This window comes from Aristolochia californica, unplaced genomic scaffold (assembly GCF_029961685.1).
Source record: "Aristolochia californica isolate CCGP_79_NKW_82.1479 unplaced genomic scaffold, dmAriCali1.0.hap1 SCAF_8, whole genome shotgun sequence".
Lineage (NCBI taxonomy): Eukaryota > Viridiplantae > Streptophyta > Magnoliopsida > Piperales > Aristolochiaceae > Aristolochia > Aristolochia californica.
This window is the reverse complement of record NW_027182279.1, coordinates 37646177-37659474: the sequence shown is the minus strand read 5'-3', so window position 1 is coordinate 37659474 and position 13298 is coordinate 37646177. Positions and strand designations below refer to the sequence as shown.

General features: G+C 35.2%; 1 protein-coding gene across 1 annotated transcript; it reads right to left on the bottom strand.

Annotated features, from left to right (window-relative positions):
- Window positions 1-6713: 6713 nt before the first annotated feature.
- On the bottom strand, window positions 6714-8281 carry LOC137939031 (3-ketoacyl-CoA synthase 5-like). Its single transcript, XM_068784195.1, has one exon. It carries the CDS (start codon window positions 8250-8252, stop codon window positions 6840-6842), a length of 1413 nt encoding a protein of 470 aa, XP_068640296.1. The 5' UTR covers window positions 8253-8281; the 3' UTR covers window positions 6714-6839.
- Between the last annotated feature and the right edge of the window lie 5017 nt (window positions 8282-13298).

Sequence of the window (13298 nt, the reverse complement as noted above, 5' to 3'; positions counted from 1 at the left end):
TAGAGAAAAATCAAAGATCCTTCCATATATCCTAATTTTGATCATAATAGACCCAACAAACTAATCATCACATTCCAATGTAATTATTGGAGTAAAGGAAGAAATTTTTTAAATCTAGGTAAAATGAATTGACCTCTTTGGCAGGAACGCTGAAGTGTTAAAACTTAAAAGTTCAAAGGAGTAAAACACTCATGAAGGATTGGATCCCTTCAACTTTTCAAACGTGTTGCTTGATTGATCAACTTTCTTAAACAAAACTATCTTTTGGCAGTCAAATTCTTGTCCTTGATTGGTAATTGGTATAATTACTTTAATTTGGATTTGTAACATCTGCCTATTGAGAGGCATTATTGAGGTGAATTAGAAATGTAAGTCTTGCAAATTGTAAACCAATCAGAACAAGGATAAGTTGATTGCTACCTGAAGAAAATCCCTTTGAGGATCTAAGTGCTTGTACCTAGTGGTGATTGTCATGTGTTGGATAGGTGTTACAATTGGATCCAAGAGATTGATTGTTGTAGATATTGTTAAGGTTAAACACATAGTTAATTAACTCTAAGGTTCAAACACCTTGAGAATGGATTAGGAATCCACAACAGTATTGAGAAAGGAATCCAAGAGATTGATTGTTATAGATGGTTGATTATGATTATTGCATGCTTGATGTGTTTATTTCAATAAATTTCCAATTTAATTGAATTATAACCATAGAAATTTGACAAACCTATTCAGCCTCTCCCTCTAGGTTTCCTTATTGGACCTTACAATTATCACATTGAAGTAATTTAGTTGCATGACTAAATAGATGCTCTACTATCGTCTTGAAACTAATAAAAATTGAAAAATCATCAGACTTCAACACCAAAGGATAAAATCAAGTGCATTAGGAAAGTCATTCAAAAGATAATATAATATTGAAAATTATTACGACAGGCAACACATCACTATGAATAACTTTCAAACGAAATTAATTGAAAATCACAAGCACTACTAGTAAACGAAGTTGTGGATTTTTACCTTTTCCAATCAACTCATAATTCATGAGAAATAGAGAGTTTTGAAAGTATCAAATGAGGCACAAAATTATTAAGGGGACACCTAAAAGGGTGTTCCAAACATATGTGTATATGTGAATCAGTAATTGAAATAGAGAGCATGTTTTCTTGCTAGGAACATATTATGCATTAAGCATTTTACCACTCACCATTATGTCTACTTGCATTAAAATCGAATTGATTAGGAAAGAATTCTAGAGAAAAATTATTTCTAGATTTGAATTTATGATCCCCAAGTCAGATTGTTGTTTATGGATGGAACAAGTGTTGGTAGACAAAACTTCTGTTTGGGAGTAGAAATATACACTCCACCACCAAAAGGTGTTGGAATTTCAGTGCTATTTCGACCAACAACCATGTAACTCCATGATAAGTAGAAAGGAAAATATCCTTGAGTTGTGTCATATGGGTTCCTAGTTATCGTACCCTTAGTTTCAAGCAAAAGAGATGCAAGTGCAACACATAGTGGTTGTGATTGAACCAAATGCCAACACATAGCAGCAATGTTGTTTGGTTTATAACAAGTTTGGCAGCAAAGGCCATCTTTGGCAGCATATTTTGAGGAAGTCATGGGAGGGACATTTCTCATGTGATTGGAGGCTTTGAAGTTCTTTACCCGTTAAAGATGACTTGGAGCCTTGTAAGTTGTAGGCCTTGGTAGATTTGGTGAATAGATTGAGAGGTGGCTATAAATTTCTTATAGAGAAGGCTGGGTTCTTTAATTGCATCTCCTAACTTTTGAGCATAAGAACTTGCCCATCAAAGGTGGGAATGGGAAGCTTGAGAGAATCATAGTGACAAAAAACTCACCAGGAGTGCCAAGGCCAATGCATGCATAGAATGTTTTGTATGCATATGTTATCGACGATTGAATCATAGCCAAGGAATCCAAATATTTTTAAAATTTTAAGATATTTAAAGATACATAAATTATATTTCCCTCTAGAAAACTCAAATTTGAAAATTAGTTTGATAAGGTAGAAAATACACTTACAATATTTCTTTTGAAATATAAAACTCCATATAAAGTCTCATTCTTGATGGCTTAAACAACTTGAAAAATGAATCTTTTTTCTGGTACTCGAACCTCTCTTATAGTTTAATCTTTGCAGTTTCAAATTTCTATTTCTCTTTATAAAAAAATCTGATTGCTAAAAAAAAAATTTGCGATGGAAAATAGACTCAAAGATTTTTTCTTCAATATATAATTTTCAATATGAAAAGTTCATTATGGAGGTGTGAATGCCAAGAAACCAACGGGTATTGGGACAAGAAAGAAAAAAAAAAGATAGAATATAAACCTAAACTATTAGTGATGGTATATTAGAAAAAGGATCACATTATCTCCGTGGGTTGACCGAATTAACTCATAGAACCCGCTCTTATACCATGTTGAATTTTTGGAAAAAATAATGATTCACTAACTTGTTGTAACTTGAGCACAATGAGCCTCTATTTATAATAGAGGAAACCAGTAGAATCCAATTACATTAAACTACCCTTATCCTAGTTATACCCAAAGTCAAATACTTAAAGTCCTAAAACAATTGAACAAATGAATACAAGTATAAGACTAACATAACTAAAATACCATTAATTGAGAATATTTTGTGAGACCTCGTCTTGTGAGACTCCTATAAGACTCCACCATATTAATGAAGTCTCTATTGAATTTTTGGAAAAAATAATGATTCACTAACTTGTTGTAACTTGAGCACAATGAGCCTCTATTTATAATAGAGGAAACCAGTAGAATCCAATTACATTAAACTACCCTTATCCTAGTTATACCCAAAGTCAAATACTTAAAGTCCTAAAACAATTGAACAAATGAATACAAGTATAAGACTAACATAACTAAAATAACGTTAATTGAGAATCTTTTGTGACCTCGTCTTGTGAGACTCCTGTAAGACTCCACCATATTAATTATGGCTCTATGAGACTTCTTACTGTGAGAGACATGTAAGACTCTTCTATACCTACTTTTCAACATTCCCCCTCAAGCTGAAGTTTATAACTTTAGCTTGCAATAAAAAATGATTCTTTGTCTTCAATATTAGTCTTCAATCTTCATTGGCTAAAAACTTTTTAATGATGTTAAATCTTTATCATTTGTTCTCCCCTTTTCTTGAATATTTTGGTCCCATAAAAATTACCTCAAAATGTGGAACAAAATACCTCTTTCTCGTACTTCTTCTTCTACTTCTTTCCCCCAAGTCGGGATAAAAATGACATAGAGACCTAGCTTGGATAAAATACAAGGTGGGAGAAGGAAATCGCTTTTAGCCATACAACAAAGCTACATACACCAGCCAAAACGGTCATAGTCTGAAACTCACTCTACTCACTTTTTAAGGGTAGCTCAAACACAAATCACCTCTTGGGTGAAAAATAAAAGACTTGACTCAAGTTGGATGTTGGGCACATTCCTATACTTTTTAGCTAGTGATTCTAGGCATTGCTCTCAAGTGATGACAATATAAGAAGATACATTAAATAAACACTACAGAAAAAACAACTTTAACTAGGAGGCAACTTTGCAACAATACTCACACTTCCAAATAAATCTAGAATATGAATTTTTTTTTTTTTGAAAAACAGGGGGCAATAGAACTTAAATAATTTGACCAAGTATAACTTTTTAGGGGTGACCACAATTTTCAGAGTTGATGATGAGTAAGACACACAACCAAATAAAAAATATAAAACTTGAAAACAACATCAAAGTAGGAATTTTTTGCATACCTTGGAAGAGTACATCATAGAGTGATTAATTCCGACTGATTAGAAGAGAAGTTTAGCTAAAAAACTAGGATTTTAGGAGAAAATGAAACTCAATTCATACCAATGCATGGAGAAATAATATGAAAGAAAAAGGAAAGATTTTTGGCAGAACTGACTTTTAGTATTTTTTATATCAATATCTCCTACAACATAAATCATAATAACAAATAGTTTGTTTTTTAAGAAAGTAGACTCAAAGAGCTATGCTTTGATACCGAATTTGACATAAAAAACTTTGTTCTGGAATCTGTTATGACCAATTGATTTTCTTCATTATGTAGCTTGATAGTTGCTGACTCCAATGCAAATCTCCTTTCATATAGATTGACATGAAATTTTCTCTTTCTGAAACTAGACTTCGATACCTTTAATTCAAGTACCATTTTTCTTCATAAAATATTTCTTTTGAGACAAAGAATTTGATAGATTTTGGATTCTATAATTTGGCCGAACTGATTACTCTTTCTTCTTTGGCCAGCAAACCCATTGACTCTCTCGATATTGACATCTCCCTCTAGAAAATTCAGATTAAGAATTGGTTTAATAGGTAGGAAAATAGACTTATAAATATATCTTTTTGACATATAATTCTCCAGATAAATTTTCGTTCTTAATGGCATAAAATGTCTCGAAAGTTGAAGTTTTCTGTTGTTGCTAGAACCTCTTTTGCACTTTGACCTTTGTAACTTCAAATATTGATTTTTCTTTATAGAAAACACCGATTGAAAAAAATCTTTTTGCTCAACATATAATTTGAAATATGAAAAGTTTCAGTATGGAGATGTGAGTGCCAAGATATCAATTGGTACTGGGATAGGAAAGAAAGAAAAAATATAGAATACGGACCTAAGTTGGTGGAGGTGATAGATTAGAAAAGGATCACACTATCTCTGTGGGTTGACCAAACCAACTCATTGAATCTGCTATGATACCATGTTGAATTTTTTGAAAAGAGAAAAACTTTACTAGCTTGTTGTAATTTGAGCGTAATGAATATGTATTTATAATAGAGGACACAAGTATAATCCAATTAAAATTAAACTACCCATATTACACCGAAAGTGAAATACTAAAAGATAAGTCCTAAAACAATTGAACAACTAAATATAAATAAAACACTTTTAACTTGAAACTGTTCTATGAGACCTCCTCATGTGAGACTCCAATAAGACACCACCATATTAATGTAGGTTATTGAGATTTTTTACTGTGAGAGTCATATAAAACTTTTTCGTATTTGCTCGTCCACGGTACTCAATTCATGTACTAATCAATGAATTATTTCTCTGTCCAAAATTCCAATAACAATAAATTAATAAATTTTAAAATGGATCTATCACCAACCTACATCATATTCTTATGCATTTTTAAAAGAGATAAGTTAGATATTGTTTGGTTTTTTACTTCAAACTATTCTTTCATAGTAAGTTCAGTGATTCCAAAGAGAATAAGCTCACCCACTACCTCACCTTTTCTTCATGATTTTGTCCACTTAGAGGGGGTTAGTCCAAAATGAAGTGAGATGAATTACTCCCGTATTAGTTCATTAGCTTTTAAGGGGTTAGTGTACAATGAATTACACTTCAAGTGAATCACGTCAATTCATTCGCTCAGGCAAAAAATGGGGAATATGGATTCAGATCTATTTTGTGAATCAAACACTTGGAAGTACATTGCTCCAGCCCGCCCCCCCCCCCCCTGTCAGCCTTCCTCTTTCCATCGCAGAGTACGGGAGGCCGAGCCTCTCAGCCTCCCTCTCTCCTCCTTTCTCCCCCAGTCGGCCTTCCTCCCTCTCAACCTGTCACAGAGAACGGGAGTTCGAGCCTCTGTCGCTGAGCCTCTCGACCTCCCGACTTCTCTTCTCTCTTGGCCTCCCTCTCGGCGTACCGTCGGAGCGCCGCCTCCGTCGCCGTTGTTGGCTGGCCCGCCGTAGTCTCCTGCCTCTGAGGAAGACGATGCTCGCCATGAGGAAAACGATGGTTTAATTTTTCCTAAGTTAGGAAAAATTAAACCATCATCATAAAAATAATAATTTATATAGTTTATTTATAAAATAATTATTTTTATTTATTTAATATATTTATTTTATAATTACTATATTAAATTAGTGATTTAATAGTTATAATTAAAATATTGTTAAATTAAATATTTGATAAATTGTTTTGGTTTAACTATCCCATTGCTATAATTAATTAAACCAATGGTTTTAAATTTTGTAACAATATATTATTAATTAATAATACATAAAAATATATATTATGATATTGATAAATATATTAATTAATTAATTTATAATTTTATTAAATTAGCGGTTTTTAATGTTAAAACATATCTTATGTTATTAAAAAATAATTTATTTATTTATTATATTATCTTATGCTATTTATTTATTTTATTTATTTATTTTAAAAAATTTATTCTAGTCACATGTAATTATTATATTAATTTATAATAAAATATAATCATTAAGTAATATAATATTTTTTATTAATTAGGATATTAATATATTCTAATACTACACGTTAAATCACTTATATGTGTAGTAACAATGTTTATTTTGGTTAATTATCTGTTTAGATACATGTTTTATTTAAGTATATTATAGGGCACTGACACTGAAATCTGTATTTCAATGTATTTAAACTCGTCTACACTGACACAAGGATGAAGACTAACCCCCCCTTATTTTTTCTTCAACTTCTTATTTTGGGTCCTTTTTGCCTCTTCGGTTTCAGTTTTTCTTAGTTGTTGTTATTTTTAAATTTTTTCTTCTACATATGTGGAGGTTGAGTTTGTACTTCTGTCTTTGACATTTTGACCTTCCAACCGACAATGTCAGAAACTAAGGACAAAAGTGTAAGGCCGAGCAGGTAACCCTAGAAGAAAATACTCGTGAATCATTAAAGAGAGGTAAAAGCTTCGAGCAAGATGGTACAACCACGGAAAAACTGGTGATATGTTGACTGATCAAATGTCTTTCCGAGTGGATTATACCTGCTATACGTTCATGGCATCAGGAATTTGGACGGGATACTGGTCGATGCAGTCGGCCCAAGCCCCCTCGGCCGCCCTCGAGATCGTCCGGTTGCACGTCCACACCGCGCTGCTACACTTGAAACCGCTCCCCAGTGCTATCTGCCACACCCGATCTCCTTTCTGCATCCTCCCCTTGGCCTCCGTGTACCCAAGCGAGTACCATGGAGACGACGACGAAGTGTTTCCGAACCTGTACAGCGTCATCCGGGAGGCTTCCACATCCTCAGCTGACAGTCGGAGGGACTTCTGAAGGTCGTCGATCACGGCGCGACCTCCGGCGTGGATGCAGAAGTGGTCGAAGGCGCGTTTAAAGTTGGGGATGTAAGGCTTGAACTTGGGGTCGTCGAATAACTTCCGGCGCAGGAGGTTCAGTACGAACATGAGCTTCTCGGATATGGGAAGGACCAGAGGACCCAGAGCGGTGATGTTTGCCCTCAGGGCTTCACCGGCAATGAAGGGTAGGTCTTTGGAGAGCGCGAAGCCGATGTATCCTTGCTCGTCGTCCAGCTGTTGCACGCAGTCGTAGGCTCGGTCATCTGCGCCCAGATGAGTCCGAATGACGTGGTTGAGACGGTACTTCGCCCGGCGCCTGTCGCTCGATCTGTTTGATATGATCAAAGCAGCTCCACCCATCCGGAACAAACAGTTGGTCACCAGCATAGGCCTCTCCTTCCCCAAATAGCTGCAAGGAGTGATGATCTCAGTGGAGAGCAGCAAAGCGTAGGAATTAGAGTGCACTTGAAGCAGGTTTTGCGCAAGCTTGAGTGCGATGAGCTCGGCGCTGCAACCCATCCCAGACAGATTATACGCCTTCACGTTTCTTCGCAGCTTGTACTTGTTGATGATCATCGAAGTTAAGGACGGGGTGGGCGCGAAGACATTGCAGTTAACCACCAGCACATCGATGTCACTAGGCTTGAGTCCAGTCTTCGCGAAGATCTCGTCGACGAGGGAGAAGATGACAAGGCGAGACTCCGCGGTGGCTGCAGCCTCGGTGGGCTCCGGCGGGACGAATTGGACTGCGGGAGGCAGGCTCGTCGCCTGACCAAGGCCGGATTTCTCAAGCACCCGCACTTGGAAATTAGCATCCTTGGGGCTGCTCTCGAAGCAAAGATAGCAATGCTCAACGAAAGTCGAGAACGGTACTCGGCATGAAGGCGGAGGCCGGAAACAGACGAAGTCGACGAGGTAAATGGTTCGATGCCTTGCGAGAACGACCCTATACAAGAAGTAACTGATGAAGCAGGCGCAGTACACGACCCTTAACATTTTGAGTTCAGGCTGCGTCATTTGCAGACGGAAACAAAACGTTCCAATCAGGAAGGCGATGATGGCAGAGAAAAGAGTGGGGAAGGAAAGATGTCTGAGCTCCATCCTTAGAACATAGAGCTTGTTGGGGGCTTTCAGGGATGCAAAGCAGCAAGCAGTGAGCAATCATGCAGCAAGGCGGAGAATTTAAAGGGTGTTTAAGGTGCAATGAATTCGGTTGGTGGGTATTTACGAAGAAGACAAAGCAGTTATTGTTTATGCCTATGCCATTTGAGTTCGAAATGTGAACCTAGCTACTGCAAAATCAGAAAACTTTAATAGATACAGTAGGGCTGCATCCTCTCTCCCTCAAAAAGAGAATTAAAGGGTTCAGACCTTCTTAGACTCAAAGTATGCTCTGACTATGGCGAAACATTTCCAAATCCCCAAATACTCTTTAGCATCATAAGTTTAAGCAGCACTTCTGGTTCGATGATCTGCTTCTGGTGAAGGGAAATTAGTCTGGAGAAGATGACCTTCTGCTGCTTTGTGCTCTGGCTGTTGTGATCTCCTCCGATCTCCATGCTGTTGCCCATACAGTACAATCCTCAAGGTTTGGACCTCTAAGGCCACTCTCTATTTTCTGTATTTACCATGCACATTTAAATAGATGCGTGCTTCAACATGGGTTGTAATTGTTCAGTCTCTGTCATCGTCTTTATAGGTCGGTCATGGTCATTACACTTGTACCTCTGGTGATGAGTTGGGATCTGCTGCTGCTCTGCTGCTCCCTGAGCAACAATTCGTACCATAATAGCTTATTGATCCAAGTTCTTTACTGATGGCTATAACCCCAACTCTATAGCTTTTCCTTTATCAAGCAAACCCTAGTATGAAGTCAGAAGTAACTCCATTGAATACACTCCTTTTAGAAAATACATTGTAAACAGTACATGAGACCCAAGTAAGGGTGGGCATCCTGTGGAGACATTTCGAACATGGCCTCTCAGGTTTTTAACCACCTGTTAAGGAGACTGTTATAGGTTCCCTAAAATTAGCCCTATTATGATGTGGTTCCACTTAGGAGACTAATCACAATATCTATTTTAGATGTTTTGCATGATTTTGTATGTCCTTGTTTTATTGAAGGTTCACCTGCTTCTTAGTTTAGTACTAATAGATCTAAATTTTTTATTGTTACTTATGATCGCCTCTCTTTTAAGTTATGTGTAATACTCAATTATACTTAGTTAATCTCCTAAAGCTTTGGTATATCAATAAATGCTCAATAATTACTCTTGAATGAATCTGAGAGTTTATTTATAAGATTTCTAGCCAAAAATAGTTATTTTTTACGCTTTAAAAAAGTTACAAAAAAGGGTTTATCAATCAATGAAATGGTGCGTGTTGCAATAGTTTGAGTGGTATTTTATGTAATTATGAGAGTGAGTGAAGTTAGATTTCAAATTCAAGGCAATGATTTGATTCATATTGAACTCTTGCTTCCTTGGGTGTTAGTGTAGACGAGTGCCCCAAAATGAAAAATATGATGTAAACAAGAGAATGGATTTTTTTGTTATAATATACTTAAATAGAACATATACATAAACTGATAATTAACCAAAATAAATATGGTTACTACACTAATAAGTGATTTAATGTAGTATTAAAATATATTAATATAATAATTAATGAAATACTATATTATAATAATTAATGATTACAATTTATTATAAAATAATATAATGATTAAGTGTGACTGTAATAAATTATAAAAAAAGTAAAAAATAAAAAATGCGAATATAATAAATAAATAAATAAATTTATTAATAACATAAGATATATTTTAACATTAAAATTCAGTAAATTAATACAGTAATAAAAATAAAAATAAAAAAATAATTTTGCAATAACACATTATATATTTTTATGTATTATTAATTAATAATTTATTGCCACAAAATTTAAAACCATTGGTTTAATTAATTATAACAATACGATAATTAAACTAAAATAATTGATCAAATGTTTACTTTAACAATATTTCAAGTACAACTATTAAATCACTAATTCAATACAGTAATTACAAACTGAATATACTGAATAAATAAAAAAACTTATTTTATTAATAATAGAAGATAGATTTTTTACGTACTATTAATTAATAATATCTTTTTACAAAATTAAAAATGATCAGTTTAATTAATTATAAAATGGGATAATTAAACCAAAATAATTGATCAAATGCTCTCTTTAACAATATTTTATTTACAATGATAGATTATAAATAACATATAATAAATAAATAAATATACTATTTTATTAATAAACTAGGATAGATTATTAATAACACACACACACACACACACACATATATATAATTAAAACTTAAAAAACATGCTTAAAAATGAACCGAGTTACTCGTAATAGTCCACAATTTATAGCATAAAAACAAACGGTTATGCCTAGGAATATAACAATGAGTTCGTGCATTTAATATTAAAATCATCAACTTACTAGTTTAATACATATGAACGACAAAATACATATTCAAAAGCAATAAGATACAACCATCAATGATCATTCCACATACTAGTTGCTATGGCATCTCGAAATTGTGCAGCTCTTGTGGATCCTAATACATGTAGCCTCCGCATTTTTATTGATTGGCTGTCTTCATCCACAAAAAATGACCATCCAAATTATACTTGATAGTGAAAACCCATTTACAACCCACATGTTTCTATCTGAGAGGAAGTGAAATGAGAGTCCAAGTCTGATTATTGTACAATGAATTCAATTCTTCTGCCATTGTCGCCTTCCATCCTAGATGCCTCGGAGCCTCTTGATATGTCTATGGAACAGAGATGGAAGAAATAGATGCACGAAATTGATAACATGAAGAAGACAACAAATCGTGAGAAACAAAATTGCATATTGGGTGAGAAGTGGAGGGCCTAGTGCTAGTTCTAGGCTCCTTCTACGAAGCTATGGGCCTAGTATAAAAAAGGTGGACAAAAAATAACAGGGGAAGAAGAGCTTACCTCGGAGGGATCCGTAAACTCCATAAGTGTGGTATCGATTGATGCTTCAAGAGGCTAAACTAGATCCGGATCAAGTGGCACAACAAGCTTCAGAGCTACTTGAGCAGATGAAATATCTAGAGGAGCATCTTTTGAAGAATAAAAAGATGTGTCCTCAAAAAAGGTTACATCCTTAGAGATAGTTAACTTATAAAGAGAAGGATTGTAGCAGACATAACCATTTTGGGTAGAAAAGTAACAAAAAAATAAAAAATACACTTAAGAGACTTAGGGTCAAACTTACTCTTTTGTGGGGATGTGACATGAATAAAGCATGTGCAACAAAAGACCTTCAAAGGAAGGGAGAAGAGGAGAAAGAGAGAGACTTTGACAGAACAGTCTAAGGAGGAATTTGAGAGGGAAGAGGAGAGACTTGATGATCTACCCCTTGCCTTGAGCCTCTATTTATAATTTATGAAGGATTATTATAATGACTAAAATGCCCTTAGGGCTATAAGCTTTCAAAAAGAAAAGACATAAGTAGACATACATCATCATCTTTAAATACACCCTTGTGCCATGCTTATGATAAGACATGCATTTCTTCTTCCATGGCAGCCTTCCATCCTGGATGTCTCAGAGCCTCCTAATAGGACAATGGAACAAAGATATTAAAAATAGATCTAAGAAACTGATAGCATGAAGAAGATAATCGATGTTGAGAAACAAAGTTTGAAATAGAATGAGAAGTGGAGGGCCTAGTGCAAGTTCGAGGCTCCTTCCATAGAGCTATGGGCCAAGTATCACATTGTGGCCAAATACAACAGGAGAAGATGGACTTACGTCAGAGGGATCCATAAACTCTACAGGTGTGGTGTTGGTCGAGTCTTCAGGGGGTTGAAGTTGAACCGCATCAATTGGCTACGGGCTTCGGAGTTGGCTAAAGTGATGAAAGATCTGGAGGTGTATCTTTTGAGGAATAAAAAGATGTGTTCTAAAAAAATGTGACATCCCTAAAAGCAATTAACTTCCGAAGAGAGGGATTATAGCAGACATAGCCTTTTTGGATATGAGAGTAACCCAAAAAGATACACTTAATTTATTTAGGCTCAAGTTTACTCTTTTGAGGGGATGTGATATGAACAAAGCATGTACAACTAAAAACTTTCAAAGGAAGGGAGAAGAAGTCTTCATTCGAAAACTAAGAATTGAAGAATGTAGTCTATTAATAAGGTTTAGGTTGTAAAAATGGTATGAGGCCAGTAAAAATAGGGCACTTTCGTAGAGTAGAGTAGGCCACAAGTTACTTCAAAGATATGTCAATTTTTCCTTTTAGCTACACCATTTGGTTGATGGGTGTAGGCACATGATGTTTGATGAATAATGCCATTATCGTGGCAAAATGATTGAAATTCACTAGATGGGTACTCTTTGGTATTATTTGAGTGAAACACTTGAATTTGTTTTCCAAACTGAGTGGACACCATAGCATGAGAGGATTTAAATATGAATTTTTTTCTAATAGTTCTTTAAACAGAAATAGCCATGTGACTCGAGTAAAGTCATCAACAAAGGTGACTTAAGGGAGAAAAAATACTTAAGTTGAGACATGTTCGAGACACTTAATGGTCCCCATATATCTGAATTAATTAATGAAAAAGGAGCAACACCTTTAAGTTTGGTTCAAAGAGAATATGATGTCCTTTGGTGTGTTGCTCAACTGACAGACATCACAATTGAAAGTTGGTCAAGTTTTTAAGGATGGAAATAATTGCTAAAGTGATGTTGCAGACTGATGATCAAGCTGGTTGTACCATGACCTTGCCTCTATCTGAGAAGTGGCAATCACAGTGATTGGAGGCAGGTTCAAGTAATAAAGGCCCCCCTATTCATAGTCGCCACTAATCACCTGCTTCATTTGTGAGATCCTCGAAGACACAAGAAGAAGATGGAAAGCTGATAGAGCAATTAAAACATTTGGTTAATTGGCTAACATATAACAAATTTAAGGAAAATTGAGGGACAAATAAGACATCAATTAGAGGAAGACATGGTGTGACAAAGGACGATCCCTTCCCAAGAACTTTGGTTTGGGATTTATCGGCAATGGTAACAAACTTGTTTGGTAGACATGGAAATAGAGAATGTA

Coding starts and splice junctions, on each gene's coding strand:
- LOC137939031 (XM_068784195.1), bottom strand. CDS start 8,252: ATGGAGCTCAGACATCTTTCCTTCCCCACTCTTTTCTCTGCCATCATC.